Source organism: Dermacentor variabilis, chromosome 8 (genome assembly GCF_050947875.1).
Source record: "Dermacentor variabilis isolate Ectoservices chromosome 8, ASM5094787v1, whole genome shotgun sequence".
NCBI classification, from domain to species: Eukaryota; Metazoa; Arthropoda; class Arachnida; order Ixodida; family Ixodidae; genus Dermacentor; species Dermacentor variabilis.
The window spans coordinates 24,527,394-24,547,689 of NC_134575.1; the positions used below are offsets into that span (position 1 = coordinate 24,527,394).

Genomic DNA, 20,296 nt, shown 5'->3' on the forward strand with positions numbered 1-20,296 from the left:
AATCCGTCCTGCAGGCGTGCGTCTTTTCGTGATTCTGGAGGTACACAAAAAATAGTGCGGTGAAGCAAAATGTTCCAACGGACGGGATTATAACTCGCGCCTTTGAGGGGACACATACGAAACTCCGATTCCACGGAGGGCAGGGACGCGTGCCGAGTTCTTAAATGTGGCCCCCTCGCCGGTCCTCGTACAGTTGGCAGCATTGTGCAGTCCTCTTCCTCGCACATTTGCGCGCGATTCGAATGGTGACTGCGGACGGGGGCGTTGGCGCGCTTTTCGCACCTACTGCACTACAGCGATGCCGGGCCAGCTGCGCCGAGGAAATCTCGCGCGCGCTTTCAACGCTGACGTGACTGATGAGGACCTCGCCCCACGCGCGCGCTTGTGCGCCTTTCGCGCCCTTTTGAGAGCCGCTCCGCGCGCGAGGGCCGTTTCGTGCGAGCTCGACCGAATCCGTGCGAGCTCGGCGTCGCTGTGTGTCGAGGACGGTGGAGGAAAAAATGAGCTTCTGTTCGTGTCTCGCTAGAAACGTGCAGCACGGAGAGTTTCGGCGCGTCCGTGAGCGTTATGCCATTTTGCCGAATACCGGGTTACCGGAGGGTCGTATACACGTCAGCGGCTTTATGCGGCAACAACGCTGGTGGCGACATCTGGTGACGCAGTGTCTAACCAGATAGCACGCAAAACTACTACAGAAGTGGCCTAAATATTTATTCTACTTCATTGCTGGTGTAAAGTGTTGGTAGCGACGCGGCCGTTAACCTGCAGTACTGCTAAGATTTTTTTGCGACAATAACACTGACGCGACACAACTTTTCAGACACATTGTAATTGGGCAATACTGCGATATATGTCGTAACCAGCTTTGAACCTTTGGCACGATTCTGCATAATACGTTTTTCGGATAATACGTCCTTCCTTTTTTTGGTCAGTGAGGAGCAATCTATTTTCACACGGTTAACGCGATCGGTTTTTCACCTGAAATTGGATAACACGACTGCAGAAGTGCGTGTTAACCGTTATTTCTAAAACTCGTGGTTTTATATTCCAGTGTACTAGCCTAAATAAAATTTCACCGACCCACGAACAACGTGTTACACGCCTGCAGCAGTGCAGATTCTGCACCAGCAGCGCGGAGAAATCGCCACCGCGGGAGATACCGTGCTGGCGTGTTGGTGTGCGCGTGAGCACGTCAGGGATGCTAGTAAGCTGTTGCTCTTGTAATCGAATAGACAGACGTCTCCTTCTGGTGTGCGTACCTAATGAACTTAAACACTGAAAGTTCAAATTTAAGAAACTGAACAATAATGCTACTAATAATAATAATGTCAAGTACAGCCTTGCCACTCTTCTTTTCAAAATAATAAATGACAAAATATCATTATCGCTAATTCCTATATCATCTTTAACAAACACTAACTGAACTCGTTTTGCGCTGCATAATAACTTCATTCTGCCCAAAGTGCGCACTAATTATGGGAAACAGACAGTTCACTTTGCAGCCATATCATCATGGAATACATTACCATTTAAATAGAACTCCTGAAACCTCATCGATCTTATGATGAACTCAAAAATTTTGTTATGTGATGTGTAAGTGACACTATGCATTGTATAATCCGATTTTAGCTTTAGACCTGCCATTGTTATGTACTCCAACATGTAATTAATTTTTTTACTTAATTTTTTTTCTCTTTCTTCCTCTTTTATTTTCGTTTTATCTAGTTTCGAAATATTGCTTACTGCCGTTATATTGTCTATAAATTACCTCATCTACTTAGATTGTATCTCATTATTTATTATTAATGGAATTGAACCAACTGAGCTGTTGTTGCTTGCTAAATGAACTTTTGTGTTAACCATGAACAGGAGGTCCCAATTCAGTTTTAACTATGGGACCTCCTTCTGTATACTTCTATATGTATATTATTTTTATGTAATAACAAAATTGATTGATTGATTGATTGACATTACCTGTGGTGGTAAAGCGATGGACACTTTTCGGGGCTTCATTGCAAACGTTCATTTGAGTGAGGAAACGGCCGCTTTTATTTTTCTTTAACTTCCACAAGGACTTTTTTACGGGCATTGAAAAGAAGAAAGTTCAGCGCAAACTAACAATCTATTAGGACGTTGCCGCATAAAAGTGCGTCGTCCGCGCTGCATTATCACTCGACGTCACAAGAACCTCGGCTATTGAGTTTGTCACCGCGTACTCCTATTTTCATACTTTTTGGCAGCTTTCCTCGGATAATACGATTTTCGGATTATACGTTTTATTTTCCAGTTCCCCAGAAGATCGTAGCTAAGTTTGGGAACTAGTTGAAACTTTTGTAAAAAAAAGTTGAATCTCTCCATACCTGGCGCTAACTATTTGTTACCATAAAAGCACTAGGCGTGAATAGCTGACTTCTTTACATAGTGTACATGTTTAGTCGTTCAAATTTAACATCATTGAGGTTTACCTTCGTATGACAAAATACTTGAGCATTTAGCTGCTGACTCTTCTGACTCGGCCGTTACTGAATAATATTTCCAAGAATCCGGAAACACGTCGCAGAAACGCTTCCTGTCTCGCGCAAACATTTTTGAGCACACACTGTGTGGTCTACAAAAAGCGGCACTGCATTTCGCCGACTCTCGTAGTGTACAGGGTGCTTTTTTATCGTTAACAGGTTTTTTAAAAAATTCTGTGGCAGCAGCGCAGGTGGTGTTTTCACGCAGACATTCTATTACGAGGGCGGCATTAATTAAACGCTAGAAAAAAAAACACCAAAAGGGTCTAATTAACGAAAATTTGCTAATTAACTTCTAAGCTACGATATTTATGGCAATTGTTTATATGGCGGAAGGGGGGCAATCGTTTTTAAACACCAACCCATTTTTTTTTAAACTCTAAAATCCGCGCACAGTTTGAGATATGGTGAAACTTGGCTGTTAATTGTATTCAGCTCGTACCGAAAGCAAGCGCACGAGAAACGCCGGAAGTGCAGCCCCGCTATCTCGTCAGAAAGATACGCCCAGTGACGAAATTTACGTCACAAATTTGAATGACAGCAACTCGCAAGCTTTTGCTGGGCACACTTCTCTGCTGGCCAGATAAACTATACCTCGTGAAGTGACGGGTATGCTCGAGCCATCTCGCCAATAACACCGTTAAATATTTCATCACCGTTGTTCTTCTTTCGCTCGTCGCAGACGACGTCCACATGATGTACACGCAAACATTCTAAAAGACATTGCTAAGCTATGGCTCCTTAATATCATAACAATACTTCAAACCGTGTACAGTTTGTGCTTGTGCCCACACTCGACACTCATAAAAAAGTTTGCACCTTTTGCGGTGCCAACTTATGACGATTAGATGAGCCCCATAGGCTGCAAGCGTTTCTTTTTTCTTTCTTTAAATAATGTACCGTTCACCTGAATCATTACGATACACCGGTCAAAGCGAAATGTGGATTAATTCTCTCTAGTCTGATAGACTGGCGCCACCTAGTTCCAGACGTCGCAACGCTGTACAGTTCTAAGCAGACGACAGCGCTCTGCTGGCAGTGTCAAGCGAACGCGCTTTGTGCCTGTTCGCTTTGTGCGGCGCACAGCAGACGATGCGTCTCCTTTGCCGCGGCGTTGGGGAGGGGCCCCCCGAGCAGACGGACTTCGCGCCTTCGTGCTTCTTCGCACCTGCCCCGCAGCACGCCGATGCAGACGACGAGCCGCCGCGGTTTGTTGACCCCAAGAAGAAGACGGACTGAAGATTGTTTTTGTTTCTTCTTCCGGTCCTTCTCACGCGAGCCGGCCGCTTAAGGTACATAAACGATGGAGGGTGGGTGGTCGCGTTTAGGAAATCCTGATGGATACGCTCCAATAAGCAGTTTCTAGTGTGCGGCTGCTCCGAATCGCTATAGGCTTAAGCTTTGATTTGATGGGTATGATTGATTCATTCCAGTAAGCGTCTTGGTAAAGTCATTTACAGGCAGATTTGAAAACTACAGCCGTACAACCGTTTTCCTGTTCCCTATACACATACAACGGTAAGACCACATCACATTGTGATGCTCGGACTGGTTTCGCTGTCAGTAAAACGAGAACCATTGAATGCCAGCATTGAATATGTGTACGGCGTACTCGCGTCGATCAACACTACGGCACCTGCTGTGGTGAAAACCAAATGAAAATTGAACGATAACGGCTTTTCCTTTTCTTTTTTTGTGATTGAGCATGGGCTGCAGCCGATGGTTGAACAGTTATCATAGCAGCCGTCACGACGGTCAGCGTTTTCACATTATTCCGCAGTAACTTCTAAACTGCGCCGTAATTTATATTGTTGCGTTTCGCCTGCGACACGTGGTTTTGCCGGCGCGACTGCGGCGGGGCGGCAGACATTTTGGCCCGATCGTCGTCGCCGCAACACTCATCGCCAGGTGTTTCCAGGCGCGACTGCGGCGATGCGACCGCCTAGGGATCATCCTCGCATTTCAGTCATTGTGCCCGAAACAGGCGATGCCAAAGCAGGGATCTCATTCCAGTCATTGGGCCCGAAACAGGCGATGCCAAAGCAGGGATCTCATTCCAGTCATTGTGCCCGAAACAGGCGATGCCAAAGCAGGGACCATCCTCTCATTACAGTCATTGTGTCCGACCGGCAGCGCCACGACAGGGTGCTACGAGATCGTGCTCGACATGGTGCTACGGCATCGCTACGACAGTGTGCGTCACCATTAGCCCATTGTACATTCACGTGCTCGTCTTTTGAGGGGTTCCTTCTTGCCCTCAACTGCGAGAGTATAAAAACAGCTGCCCCCGGACGCCAAAAGGAGGGCTCCGATTTCTTCTGTTGAGTGAAGTGCTCTCCCGTCTCTCTACTTCGGTCAAACCTGACCGCCAACTCTTTGCGATGTTAAAATAAACAAGTTGTTTCATTGTTACCAGTCGACTCATGCTTTGCCGGGACCTTCGGATGCTTCCAGTTGTACCCCAGGCCGCCAGGCCAACGCTACCCTTGGGGCTTGCGACCCAGGTACAACCACGGGCGTCAGCGCCGAGTTCCCAACAGATCGTACCAGCGGTGCGATCCAAACATCTGGTTGCCAGCGGTGAGATCGCCTCCGACTTCAAACAACTGTCTGCCAGCGGTGAGATCGCGACAACGGAGGCCAGCAGCAAAGAGATGCAGTTGACTGTATGCTGAGCAGCTCATCGACGATCCGGGAGCAGTGCAACGAGCCCTGTGTGACGACTGGTTGCCTGCAGCGGAACGACTGCGCTGAACTCTTGACTGCGAGGTTTGGTGAGTGCGGGACTTTCTTCTTCTGAGCTTTGCCAGGCTTTTGTTAGTGTTAGAAACAGAGCTGGTAATTGTGGTTGTCGTTGCTGCCGGGTTAGTTTGCGGCAAGACAATAGTAAGCAGTAGAGAAAGCAGCATTCAGAGCAGCCATGGATTTGAAGTCGTTGCGCAAACCGAAATTGTTGGAGCTTGCAAGAGAGTTGGGTCTGGATGTCTCGGACAAACTCAGAAAACCAGAACTGCTAAAGGCTATTCTTGAGTTAGAGGCTGAGGATGACGAGCTGTCGGAATGCCTTGAGACTATTGAGGAGAGGTCAAAAAGACAGGAGCGCGAACTTAAAGAGCAAAAAGAGAAACAGGAGCGCGAACTTAAAGAGCAAAAAGAGAAACAGGAGCGCGAACTTAAAGAGCAGAAAGAAAAAGAAGAGCGTGACCGTCAACACGCTTTGGAAATGAAGCGTCTTGAGGTAGAGATGGAACGCGCTCGTAATGGAAGTCAGGCACACGGTGCAGGAGAACGCGTATTGTTCAAAATGACTGACCTGATGCGGCCGTTTAAGCTTGGAGAGGACATTGGTTTGTTCCTGGTTAACTTTGAGCGAACGTGCGAGAAGCAGGGGTTCTCTCGGGAAACGTGGCCACAGCGCTTGCTCACTTTGTTACCCGGCGAGGCGGCCGACGTAGTCGCTCGCTTGGATAGAGAGGAAGCAGAGGATTTCGACAAAGTAAAATCGAGTCTGCTAAAAAAGTACCGGCTGTCTGCGGAGGCGTTCCGTCGGAAGTTTCGGGAAAATGAGAAAGGCAGAAGTGAGTCATATACAGAGTTTGCGTATAGGCTTATGTCGAACATGCAGGAGTGGCTCAAAGAAGAGAAAGCGTTTGGTGACCACGATAAAGTTCTGCAGCGTTTCGGGCTAGAACAGTTTTATAGTCGGTTACCGGAGAACGTGCGATACTGGGTCTTGGATAGGCCAGACGTTTGTACGGTGGCTAAAGCCGCTGAGCTAGCCGAGGAGTTTGTGACGCGTCGGGCTCGCGGAGCTAAGGACGGTCAAAAGGGTGAATTTGGCTCGAAGTTCGAGAGGCCGAAGTTCACACCCATGAGAGCAAAGGGGGACACGCGTAGTGCGGATGCGAGTGAAAGCAGTCCGACCAGACGTAAAGAGACGGCGGCAGCCAAACGCAGAAAGCGGTTCGAGATGAGGCGAGCGGGCGTTTGTTATACGTGCCAGAAGCCGGGTCACTTTTCGGCGCAGTGTCCGGAAACAACACCAAAAGTTGTGTTTTTTTCAATAGGCAGCACTGACGAGAACATGAAGCTTCTCGAGCCTTACATGCGAGACCTCCTCGTGAACGGGAAAGAGTGCCGAGTGCTTCGCGATTCCGCAGCTACGATGGATGTAGTTCACCCATCTTACGTAGAACCCCATATGTTCACGGGCGAGTGCGCGTGGATCAAGCAAGCCGTGGAAGCTCATAGCGTGTGTCTGCCAGTAGCAAAAGTGCTTATTGAAGGACCTTTCGGAGCGCTTGAGACGGAGGCGGCAGTGTCATCTATGCTGCCACCCCAGTACCCGTACCTATTTTCAAACAGGTCCGATCACCTCCTGCGCGAGAAGGGGCTTTTGTTTGGTGAAGCTAGTGTTCAGGCCTTAACCAGATCGAAGGTTCGGGAGCTCGCTGCAAAGGCGGTAGTTGCGGGGCCGACGTTATCAAACAACGAAAAAGGGTCAGAGGCGCAGCAAGCTGATATTCCGAGCACGCCCGAACTGAATAAACTTGAGTCTGTAACGTTAAAGGCGCCAGATACTGGAGAGGAAACGCCCGACGCGGGAAAGTTAGAAGAGCTATCTACTGATTTGCTCATCGCGCCTACGTCAGACGGACTTGATAGGTTGCTAAAAGTCAGCCGGACGGCTTTGATAGCCGAGCAAAAAAAGGATGGCAGCCTGGAAAACGTGCGCTGCAATGTCAAAGAAGGTATCGCCAGGAAAACTGCGCGTTTTGTGGAAAGAGGTGGAGTCCTGTACCGGAAGTATCTAGACCGCCGAGGAGTGGAGTTCGATCAGCTGGTCGTGCCTCAATGCTATCGTCAGGATCTGTTGCGCTTGTCACATGGGGGTTCGTGGTCCGGACACCTAGGAGTTAAGAAAACTAAGGACCGTCTCTTGCAAGAGTACTATTGGCCAGGGTGTTTTCGGGACGCAGACCATTTCGTGAGGACATGTGACACTTGTCAGCGGGTGGGCAAACCAGGGGACAAATCGAGGGCGCCGTTGAAATTGGTACCTATCATTACGGAGCCTTTTAGACGGCTCGTTATTGATACTGTGGGACCTCTGCCGGTAACAGCCACGGGGTACAGACACATTTTGACTGTGATCTGCCCAGCGACAAAGTTCCCTGAAGCAGTGCCGCTTAAAGAACTCAGCTCAGTTGAGATAGTCAATGCACTACTGTCCATATTTGCGCGAGTTGGTTTTCCTGCGGAAATCCAATCAGATCAGGGCACAGTGTTTACAAGCGCTTTGACGACAACTTTTCTCGAAAGGTGTGGGGTAAAGCTGTTACACAGCTCAGTGTACCACCCACAGTCGAATTCCGTTGAGAAGCTCCACTCCGTCATGAAGCGCGTGTTGAGAGCGTTGTGTTTTGAACATCGAACTGACTGGGAGCTGTGTCTGCCTGGGGTGATGTTTGCTTTAAGAACCGCGCCGCATGCGGCTACGGGGTTTTCGCCAGCTGAACTGGTGTACGGTCGCTCGCTTCGATCTCCGCTTCGCATGCTTCGAGAATCATGGGAAGGTAGGGGCGACGACCCAGTCGTGGTGGAGTACGTACTTAAGCTCCTCGAACGCTTAAGAAGGGCACAGGAGTTGTCAGGTGAAGCAATGACAAAGGCCCAGCAGAGGGCCAAGGTTTATTATGATCGGACAGCCAGGGCCCGTCGTTTTGAGGTTGGCGATGAGGTCATGATATTGCGCACATCGCTAAACAACAAACTAGACGTGCAGTGGGAGGGCCCAGCACGAATTGTTCAGAATCTGTCGGACGTTATCTACGTGGTAAGTCTGCCAGGAAAGCGGAAAGCACAGCAAGTTTACCACTGTAATCTGCTCAAACCTTATAGACCAAGGGAAGCAGTGGTGTGCATGATGGTAAACGTTCCTGAAGAGCTTCCGGTCGAGCTTCCAGGACTAGGCTCAGTGACGAACAGGGAAGACACCGGTCAAGTCATTAGTGACCTTATCAGTAAAGCACCGCTGTCGCCCGAGCAGAAAACCGAACTACACCAGCTATTACAAGAGTTTCAAGGTCTGTTCTCTGAGAGGCCTGGTAGGACTTCTGTACTTACTCATGATATTGAACTTACCTCCCCAGAGCCAGTACGATCCAAGGCATATCGGGTGTCACCCCGCCAGAGCGATATTATGGAGGCTGAGGTAAAGAAAATGCTACAGCTCGGTGTTATTGAGGCAGGTGAGAGTGATTATACCTCCCCTTTGATTTTAGTTGAGGTACCGGGCAAGGAACCTCGTCCTTGCGTCGACTACCGCAGGCTTAATTCCATCACTAAGGATCAAATTTATCCGATCCCTAACATCGAGGAGCGCCTTGAGAAAGTTAGTAGCGCTCAGTTTATTTCCACCCTAGATCTTGTCAGGGGTTATTGGCAGGTTCCACTTACAGAAGAGGCTAGTAGGTATGCGGCGTTCATTTCACCAATGGGAACATTCCGTCCTAAAGTGTTGAGTTTTGGTTTGAAGAACGCGCCATACTGTTTTTCAAGTCTCATGGATAAAGTGTTGCGGGGACAGCAAGAATTCGCTTTACCGTATCTAGACGACGTAGCGATATTCTCCGCATCCTGGTCTGAGCATATGACACACTTGCGGGCAGTGCTAACTCGCCTGCGTGAAGCAGGCTTGACAGTAAAGGCTCCTAAGTGCCAGTTAGCACAGGCCGAGGTTGTCTACCTCGGTCACGTGATTGGTCAGGGTCGTCGCCGCCCCTCTGAAATAAAAGTGGCCGCTGTGCGAGACTTTCCGCAACCGCGCACAAAGACCGATATTCGGTCGTTCTTAGGTGTCGCCGGCTACTATCAGAGGTACATCCCTAGGTACTCTGATATCGCGGCTCCCCTGACGGATGCTCTAAGAAAGACAGAGCCTCAAACAGTCGTCTGGGACGAGACAAAGGAAAGAGCTTTTAGCGCCCTAAAGAGTGCCCTAACAAGCCAGCCTGTGCTACGATCGCCAGACTATACAAAAGGGTTCATTGTTCAGTGCGATGCTAGTGAGCGAGGCATGGGCGTTGTACTGTGCCAACGGGAAAATGGAGAAGTAGAACACCCCGTCCTGTATGCTAGTCGTAAGCTGACCAGTCGTGAGCAGGCGTATAGCGCCACCGAGAAAGAGTGTGCATGTCTCGTGTGGGCCGTTCAGAAATTGTCATGCTATCTAGCCGGCTCAAGGTTTATCATTGAGACGGATCACTGCCCTCTCCAATGGCTGCAGACCATCTCTCCCAAAAATGGCCGCCTCCTGCGCTGGAGCCTCGCTTTACAACAATATTCCTTTGAGGTGCGTTACAAAAAGGGGAGTCTCAACGGTAACGCCGATGGCTTAAGTCGAAGCCCCTAACGTAGGAATCAGCCTCAAAATTGTTTGTTACTGATGTTTTTCTTCCTGAGGCAGGATTTTTTTTAACATATTGCTTTTGTTTAGTGTTTCAAAGTGATGATATGCTTTCTAGTGCAATTTTTCAATTTGTGGACGCGTTCTGAGTGATGCTAGACTACTGTAAGGAACTAGGCAGTGGTATAAAAAGGGGAAAGAGCCTGGCAGGGTTTAGTGAGGGTTGTGCCGTGCTTGCTGACTGAGCGGTTGAGTTTCAGCGTAGTTCTAACGCTTGCCGGGAACGAGAACAAAAATGTGAACTCTCCCGAAGTCACTTTGCAGTGTCCCGTGCGAACCTGAACAAGAGAACGAGGCCTTCTCTGTGCGCTGCGCTCAAGAAACGTCGAGGGACGCCCGACTTCGGTTATGAGCATCATCGAGCGACATCCCTCCGGACAGCGGATGCAGTCCCCTGTCCATCGGGATCTCCTTCCCCCGGCGGGGCGGTCTGTTGCGTTTCGCCTGCGACACGTGGTTTTGCCGGCGCGACTGCGGCGGGGCGGCAGACATTTTGGCCCGATCGTCGTCGCCGCAACACTCATCGCCAGGTGTTTCCAGGCGCGACTGCGGCGATGCGACCGCCTAGGGATCATCCTCGCATTTCAGTCATTGTGCCCGAAACAGGCGATGCCAAAGCAGGGATCTCATTCCAGTCATTGGGCCCGAAACAGGCGATGCCAAAGCAGGGATCTCATTCCAGTCATTGTGCCCGAAACAGGCGATGCCAAAGCAGGGACCATCCTCTCATTACAGTCATTGTGCCCGCCGGCAGCGCCACGACAGGGTGCTACGAGATCGTGCTCGACATGGTGCTACGGCATCGCTACGACAGTGTGCGTCACCATTAGCCCATTGTACATTCACGTGCTCGTCTTTTGAGGGGTTCCTTCTTGCCCTCAACTGCGAGAGTATAAAAACAGCTGCCCCCGGACGCCAAAAGGAGGGCTCCGATTTCTTCTGTTGAGTGAAGTGCTCTCCCGTCTCTCTACTTCGGTCAAACCTGACCGCCAACTCTTTGCGATGTTAAAATAAACAAGTTGTTTCATTGTTACCAGTCGACTCATGCTTTGCCGGGACCTTCGGATGCTTCCAGTTGTACCCCAGGCCGCCAGGCCAACGCTACCCTTGGGGCTTGCGACCCAGGTACAACCACGGGCGTCAGCGCCGAGTTCCCAACAGATCGTACCAGCGGTGCGATCCAAACAATATGCAGAAGTTGCAGCGAAGTTTGGCGTTTTGGCGACATCTTGGGTTATACGCAGCAGCGACCTCTGTAAGTGCTGCATGTAACTTCATGAAGTAAGAGAGAGAGAAAGAAAGAGGAAATGGTCGTATTTAACGAAGGCTACCGTAGTGTACCTAGGAGCGTATAGCTATTGTAATAGGAGAAGCGACTGCACCGCGCCTTTCTATTACGTACATTTGTCAAGCCTTCTCAAATATTTAATGAAAGCGGTAGATGGGACGACGCCTCAAAGCTTCGCGGTAACGAGGCGTGAAAGCTACGCACGCCCTGCGCATGCTCGGGGTTCTCACTAATTTTCAATTTGTCGCTTCACGTAATAGTTACTATTTGTGACAGATATGGGATTCTAGAGTACACGTACGAACTCGTTACTATACTAATAGTTGCGAGCCGTTCGCTCAGGTTTCTCAACTCATCCTTCCTACATGCGGAAGGTATAGCGAATTCTGCAACAGACGTGAGCCTATAGCTCTAAATAGGACGAGCAGGTGATGCGTATGCAGTGCTAAAGACTGCCAAGGACAATCGACCCTGTCGTTCTCTTACAACATCAGTTATTGAAATTCGGTCGTGTTTCTAATGATTTTTCGGTTGCATTCAATTGGCTTTCTGTTGAGACAACGTGAATGCGATGCGTGACTCTTACGAGGGTCACTAACAGCCCCGAGGTCTTTGCGTGCAGAACTCACCTTCCAGGACATGCTGGGACAGGACCGTGCCGCCCTGGAAGAGAATGGTGAAACGCGAACGTTTAGTTTGGTCTGTACGCAGGCATCGTGATTAGCCAGCGCTAAGAACAGATGGGACGTAAGACTAAAAGTACGCAGCGGGAATCACTATGAAACGGAACGCCTGCTTGAGTTGATTTTTTTTTAGTGAAGTCGCATATGGATGCAGAGCGGTCCATTGATAAACTCTAACGTGCGGCTCTCGATTCGCCCGTGCTGTTGTAGTTGAAAGCACCGGCTGAATTTGTGTCGACGCGCGACACAAGTTCGTCGAAAAGTACCGTGCCACAAGCCACAAGTTGTCTTCACTAAAGTCGGGCCATTATCGCACGCTTGCCGGAGAGAAGAGAGAGAAAAAAAAAAAAGACTCGCGCGCGCTCTGCATTAAGGTGTCACATTTGAAAATTGGCCACACTACACACAAGAGTGTCACGTTCTTCGACGGGAAATGTTCTTTCCGAGTATTGGCAACCAACATCGGGATTCACGATACGCACGTAGCGTCGTTGCTTGATTATTGGTTACGTACGTAAGGTATTTTTCGTTTATATATATAGGGCCGCATCCAGCACACAGTGCCGGACGAACGCTGCTGCTGCCCGCGATGCCCCTGTACAGAGACGCGCAAGAAGCAAGCGGCACAATACGCGAGTCGTGAAGGTGACGTCAGGCCTTCGCGTTTCTCCCAAGGCTGCTGAGCCCAACACCTCTACAGGAGGTGTTGGCTGAGCTTGAGCGACGTCGGCGGAACGAGCGCGCGCGCGCGGAATGTTTAAGTGGGCGTCGCCTTATACCGCGCTCGTGGAAAGACAAAGATGGGTCCCTTGAACTCGAAAGGGCTGAGTCACGTGTTTACGCTCGAGCTGTACGCGTGTCTACCGTCGACCGCGCGTCGCTAAAGGGTGTATTTACATATACTTAAAAAATGTACGGGCCGCCGTCAGATTCAACCCGAATATTGAAGGCACATCTCTATAGCGGCTTGAATTTAACGAACGCGAGCAGCAACGAACAAGCATGGGATGGTTTTGGAAAAAAGACGCATTAAGCTAGCACCATTCAAGCCACCCCGGTCTGTAATAGCCAGCACCCTCCCCAGGAGAAGGCGCCTAAAGCTCGTTCGGGTTAAGTATGATGGAGGCTGCACGCTCAGCGACGCTTCATGATAAATTACTCCGCTAGAATAACTCCCCCCCCCCAAAAAAGAATAAAGTGTCAGACTTTGCGTGAGTATCTGGAGGCTATACCTGGTAAGCTTAAAGAGACGCAAAGAGAAAGGACTTGTGGCGACGCCACCGTGAATTTCTCGCACTACAGCTCCCCATGACGTCACGCACTTTGACAGGACCTGTTTCTCGGGAGTAGTCGATTGCTTATCGGCAGATGAGCGTTTTATTGCATTCTAAGCAAATCCGACTCAGTTTAGCAATTTTTGGTCACTTTTTTTTTTCTGCACAAATACGGTCCCCAAACCGCGGGAACAATTTGAGGCCGTTGAAATCACACTGACGATCTGACGCTGTGGTAACGTGAAATCCAAGAAGGAAAAGTTTCGCCTCCTTACTTTTCCCTCTAGTAATCCACATCTACCCGTTAAAACGATAAATGTTGATATAGTCTTCTGAGGATACTTACTGATCCAGTCTCAATTGATTTTGTTTTGCTCTTTGGTGTACCTTCAAATGTTTTACAAGCAAGATTGATTCTTATTCTTGTTTGCATAAACGCCAGTGGCGGTAAATGTACTTTCCGTGCGCGTGACAGCATTGCGCACTTACTTCGTGACAGAAAGATAAAGCAAGTATGGGGCTTTTATTGCTCGATGCCAGAACATTGTAGGGGACTGTTGCTTTATTCGATCGCGTTTTGTGAGACAACTGTAGTAGTGATTTGTGAAAATTGACTGGACTTAATAAAGCAATAAAGATGTAGAGAAACCTTATAATTGGACAAAGCAAAGGTGCACAGCTTAGAACGACAGAAAGCTGTGCTACTTGGTAAGTATTCATTATGCAAAAAAAAAAAGGTGAGGCGTGCAGACAGGACACAAGAGTATAGAGAAGCGGCGTTCGTGTCGTCCACTTCTCTACTCTTGTCCTGTCTGCACGCCTCACCTCTTTTTTGCACAAAGGTGCACAGTGCGATAGTTTTGTAATATAGAGGGTGTGACCGCGATCCTGCGTCATGTCCGTATAACAACACTACGCCACTTTAGATGTTTAGCCTGTCCGTGTCAGGGGCGGATCCAGGACAGCCTCCTCCAGGGTCCCTCACCAAAATATACAGAAAAGAGGGGAAACCCGGTGCACGCTTGGTAGCTGTCATCACAAAAGTTCCGGCATTTTAGGGGGGTGGGAGGGGGTGAGGGCCTTTCCTTTGGGTTCGCCATTGGTCCGTGTGCGCATTGTCTACGTAATGAGGTAAGCAGCCGACCTGGTGGCGCCATATCGTGGCACTGATTTTAACAAGGGCATCCAGACATCTATTACTGCAATGACCAGCAATGTTTCGTGACGGCGACCTAACCAAAAAGTCGCAGTTTTGCCCGAAAGGCGAAGTATCGATTGCGATAGAAAATTAGTGGACAGCTATACGAAGTAAGGATAGCAGTTTTATCGGCCGTGTCAACTTGTAAACGTAGACACACTAACTAAATTAACAAGCATGGTGTCACGCGCGCACAAGCAAACGTGAACATATCTCACTCGATGTCCGCGGAAGCTCGCTGTCAAAACGCTGCAGTGAGGAAACGCGGCAGCAGGGGCGAGCGAATTGACGTTCGTGCTGTCGGCCGCATCCAACATGAACCAAGCCGCGAAAACAGGGCGCAGCGTGGACTCAGTAGCCGTAGCAGATGGCTTTCAATATACAACAACCCGTCGGGCGCGCGTGGCCGCCCGGAGTAGGAAGCCCCGCCGCCGAAGCCTTGCGCGCGACGGAAGGCGGCGCGCTTCCTCCCCGCTTTCCTCCCTTGCGTACGGGAGATTGAGCCGCGGTCGCCAGCTCACTCTCGCACGCCTTCACTCGAACATATAGCATATGGCGCGCGGCTACAATTGTACCGTCCTTGAATTTTTTATGGTACCTCACGGCGACGCGGACGACAGAAATGCGGCTGGATTGTCCATATAATTGTAATAAGTGGTGTCCAAACCCTGACGTCTATACATGACGTATTTCTGCCTCCCAATAACGCTTCCGCCGCATGCAACCAGCAAAAGCATAGCCTTTAAAATCTGCATCTGTCTTTCCCAGAGGGCGTCACCGCTAAGTGAATTTGGACACCACCTATTACATACAGTGTCTTTTGTTTTATTCTATTGATGACAACGGTCACGTGTGAAACGAAAACTATCCCGTCATTGTCCTAAAGTGTCACAAGGTGCCGCTACCTGTGCTGCTGCTGTAAGGTGCCTGAATGCTCTCCTCGCTCCCTCTCGGTGAAGAGGGAGAGCACGCAGGCACTATATTGAAGTTTCCGGTGTTCCGCTACTCCCTAAGCGTGCACGTTTACGAACGAGCTAAAACTCCCTATTAATTTTGCGGGAAACGTTGAAACAACGCTGGGCGCTTAGGCTGTTCGATCGAGGAACTGCGGTTACAAAACACGAGTACTTGCGCACGGCAGCTTTGGACTAGAGCGAGACGCAGGAAGGCTGTCGACTCAATTGTTTACACGCACTTCTGCTCCGACAGAAGAGTCTCGTCTGCTCGCGAACAGCAGCAGCAATAAAGAACACCGACGGACAGGCGCGCACGCCATCTGTGGGAAGAAAAAGAAAACGAGAGGAGGAAAAGAAAAGCTGGGGTAGGGGGGGGGGGGTGGCGACGAGAGAAGCCATCTTACCTTCCCTTCACTTCCCCGTACATCACGTGTACGCTGTTTCGTAAACATTCGAGCGGTGAGCTATAGCAGCTCGAACTCGACGGCTTGGCCTGCATCAGCCCGAGCTGCATAGCCGTTGCGTGCGTGCTGCGTATGCAAGCCGCATATCGCATGCATAAAGGCAGCGAGCGACCGCATTCCGAAGGGTTCGTTCATCCTTTTTATTCGGGGATCACTGCGCCAGCTGGACACACGTCCGCAGAGTCTTCGCCGAGTTGCATGCTGCTGTTGTTGCTGCTGTATATACATAGACGTGCGGGGCTCCTGGACGTTGGAAAAAAGACACGTGCGATGTGGCGCGCTGATTTGCATATACAGCAGTGCCGGCGTGCCGCTATATATCTGTGCCGCGGAATACCGCGCGTGACTTACGCGCAGAAGAGCTGAAAGGCATGCGTTTGCCTCGGTTGTCGGCCTGTGAGGGGCCCTGGAATGAAAAGGCCCGGAAGAGAGAACTCCGCGGCAGGCGCGATAGCCACGACTTGTCAGTATTAACAGCGGCTTGGTGCCGTTGTAGCTCGTTGTAGCGAATTCTGATGCAATGGGCCATCGGATACAGCGAATTATGCTCTTTAGTGGTGTTTTATTTAATTTAATACTTTTGCAACTAAATAACAATTGTGTTTTCTGAAATTAAACTACCCCCTGAATTCATGCAACACCTCTCCCCTGTGTTGTTTGTCTGCGAACGTTCTTTTTTGCTTCAAATTTAAGTAGACTACCACACACGCACACACAGAGGCACTTTAGGCGTTAGGGGTGCTAGGAAAGTGCTTAGATTTCAGCGAAATGCGACCAACAGAAACGATAGAAATAAAGTTACGGTGTTTCAAATGCCAAATGAAGCGTGAAGCGCAGTTTCGAGTTCCTTTTTTTGGCGCGTTATGTACTCGCCGTTTGCACCGAGCTGACCAGATCACTGCCACTGTAGTTGCCATTATTTCATCTTTTTTCCATTCTTATTATCACTGCCGAATCGCGAACACTCTTCGGACATTGCAGCCCGCTTTCCGGTATAGTCTGGTGACGTTTGACAACACTGCCGGTTCGGTTCGGTTCGCGTCGCGCACGACAATGGCGTGTGTACCCGCGGGCACGTCGACCCTCTCAAGCCCGGGCTCTCTTCTCGCCGCAGATCCGTTGTCCGCGCGCATGCGGGGAGCGCCCCAGAGAAGGAATACAGAAGGGTGCAGCTTTCCCGTCGTGTGCACGCTCAGCTGCTTCGTCTTCGCGCCGTGGTCGCCGGGCCGCCACGTGTATCTGGCTGTTTACACAAGAGAACCTCGCTTCCGCGGGACGCTGCACGGTTGACGGAGTGCAGGCGCTCGCGGAATTGAGGCGCACGCGAAACGTCACGCCGTTTGCAGCTATGTCGTTCGAGCAAAGAGCTTGGAACGATATTTGTTTACAACATGAGTGAGATCTACCAACTCTTGTAAATTCTGTGTATCTCCCAGAGCAGACTTAAACCATATCATGTGGGGGTGCCCTGAGCACCCCCTTCCCCCTTTCCTCAAGCAATTAATATCTAGTGAGGAGCAGTGGGAGGCTGCCTTGCGCAGCTCCAGGCCCGATCTTCAGGAGGCCATCCTGGAGTGGGCTGAGAGGATAAAGGAGGCCTACTTCAAGTAGTTCCTCCCCCCACCCTCTATTCCATTGCCCCCTTCCCTTTAAAGAGGGATAAATAAAGTTTTTCATCATCATCATCATCTACCAACTATAGCCCGTACCCAAACCCTGGTTGAGATATTGAGACGAGATCTGTAAAAGTGTGCATGGCGATGATGTTACAATTGAAGACGTCGCCAGAACTCTGTTGGGTGGTGGCGGTCGGCGCATTAGGGTCACGTGACAGAGGCCGCTGACTCCTGTCCGATTGGTCGCCGAGTCACATGAGAGAGAGAGAGAGAGAGAGAGAGAGAGAGAGAAGTGGTTCTTGTGGGGAAGGAGGAAAGGCTAGCACTATTTTCTGCAACCCATGCGGGAGCACTGCTCAGCGCCATGAGAAGGTCATTCCTTTTCCTGCCACTTTTCCAGCGAGGAGGTCGTTCCCTTGCCCCAGGTGAGGCTTGCATCTCTGTTTGGGCGGGGAGATTTCCTCGAAGAGCGAAAGCCGGCCGTTCAAATGACTTTGGCATACCCCTTCTGGGCGTCGGCTGGCACCAAGTCACATCACAGGCCGTCCCCGAATTCCGAAGAAATTGTTGTGCTCTTGTAGGTTGCCGGAAGTCGTTCCTCCCGGGCGACCCAGAATCACAATGGGAGCTGCCACAAGGTGCGATCGCGGTTGAAGTCAGTGAAGCCCCACGTGACGTCACTGAATTCCGAGATATTAGCTTCTCGTCGGCGGCAGGAAGTCTTTTATCCCGGGCCACCCGGAACCTAATGGAAGTCCACACCATAGAAATCCGCCCTGCTGTTCAAAGTTCAAGTCGGCAGACGAGCACCATGGATATTGCGGAAGTGGCGAGTCGTAGCAAATGTACCGGCAGGAAATGTACGTAAATCTAGTAAGGGGCCGGAGTACGCTTGGAAAAATCGGGGAATATGAAGATGCTAACGGTGGGGATCGAAGATGATACCGTTGTGCACACCGCGGCATCTTTTCGAAAACAGGTTCTTTGCAACGCAGACGACCTCGTCCGCGCTCCGCTGTATTATTGCCCGTGGTGGCCTCCTAAATACACGCACGGATGCCGTCATTCTCAAGGGTCTGTAGTTGGCCGAAAACGTCTTTTGCGATGCCACGCTCGCAGCGTCGTCGTATTGGTCCACTGAAGCATATATATATTGCCCGCTGTGGACTCCGAAACATGTGCACCAACGTCACTACACTCGGGAGTCTGTGCAAAGCTTCCGCACAAATCGCCGAACGTCGTAGCTGCGCTATAGTGCAGCAGTGTTGATATATAGCGAATCGCTGCAGGGAGACGAGTTCAAACCTTATTGAAAGAAACCCGTATGCCCCATATGCCCTGTATCCATAATCATATATGATACTATGGTATTGTGTATGAAAATTATACGTTCCCATATAAACGTATATGACCGTATGGGATTATGAGACAGGGCACACGGGTCATTTCCATTAGGGAATCGCAGTGGCTTTGGTGTTTGGCAAAGTTTTGTTTTCCGTGTGAAGAGGGAGAAGCTGCGGGTGAGTAGGATGGCCTGACGACGACGGCAGGTTGATAAACTACCGTGGATGAATAATAATAAAAGAAGGGGGGGGCGTCACGTGACAATTTTGAAGCGTTAAAATGTAAAGTCATTAAAAATGTAAAGGAAAGGCTCCTGGGAAATAGGCCCTCGCCACGATAATCACCGCCACGCAAGCGTCGATTATCGGCCCCTGGGCGCGCGGCCAAAATGGGGAGAGTGTAGAGCGGGTGGTAAGGTCATGGCCTCAGAGATCAGACAGCGCGCGCCGCCCGCTCTCGGAGGCTATGGTGAGGTCCACGAGTTTCCTACAGAAATCACTGGAGAAATTTCTGGCGCTAGGATCTGCGGGAGGAGGAAGAGGAAATAAAGAGAGAAGGCAGGTATGTTAACCAAAAATGCGTCTGGTTGGCTACCCTACTCTGGGGGGGGGACGAGAAAGAGGGAATAGAAAGATAAGGTAAAGAGAGGGAGGGGGAGGAAAGCCACGGTGAGCTCGCGCACGCACGCCTACAGGGCAAGCGTGGTTCAACTGGAAAGGGTATGCATGGTAGATACGTTCGCATGGTTTTGCCCCGTGAACTACGGCATTGATCAAGCTTCGGCTTGGCCAATTGATAAATTGAAATATATTTGCGCTATAAGTGCGATGATTCGCGACGGCTGTGCATGTGTACAGTGTATTGTCCGCGCGCTTAGAAGAAAAAGGGATTCCTTCGCAAAATAGAACGATCAGGACACATAAAGCTTAGTAAACAAAGCCCACACAAAACTCCTATGAAGCCACACGCACGAAGATGACACAAATCCACGCACTTCCCATAATTCCCACGTGGTGGCTGAGCGACCGCAGCGCCAGAGTTCCCTCTGGTGATTATTGTGCGCAACTCTGTGGCGGGCGCAGGTCGTAACGACGGCGTCGCTAAAAGCTACTCCGGTCCAAGCCTTGGAAATTCAAAGGTCTGCCAACATTAGAGGGTCTCACTTCCCCAAAAGCCAACGCGCAGACAAGCCCCGGAGAGGGGGGGAAGGGGAGTATGGAAGTTCGGTTGCCGAGGGTAGCTGCCTGACGTCATGCATAACGTCATGATACTAATCTTTCTTTTTTCCTTCCTGCGTGATAACGACGACTACTGACGCCTGCCGTAGTCGCAAGAACAACGGAAAGGACGGAGTTTCGAGATTAACTTGAACTGAAACCTAATTCTAACTGCTTCTCTGAAAGTCTCAGCTTTTTCCCGATCTTTATCTGTAATTCTGTCTGGCTCCGTCTAAGCAGGAACGCTCATATAGTCTTTTCTAATCTGTTTT

At 50.1% G+C, this 20,296-nt stretch overlaps 1 protein-coding gene and 1 long non-coding RNA gene across 2 annotated transcripts in view; one reads left to right on the forward strand and one right to left on the reverse strand.

Annotated features, from left to right (window-relative positions):
* Nucleotides 1-20,296, reverse strand: part of LOC142589828 (neuronal-specific septin-3-like) — a 101,764-nt gene that overhangs the window by 68,274 nt on the left and 13,194 nt on the right. The window contains exon 2 of the mRNA XM_075701420.1: nucleotides 11,902-11,935. Coding sequence (XP_075557535.1) covers nucleotides 11,902-11,935 — 34 coding nt within the window. The remainder of the gene's footprint in view (nucleotides 1-11,901; nucleotides 11,936-20,296) is intronic.
* Nucleotides 1-20,296, forward strand: part of LOC142589830 (uncharacterized) — a 94,884-nt gene that overhangs the window by 52,781 nt on the left and 21,807 nt on the right. The window lies entirely within an intron of this gene.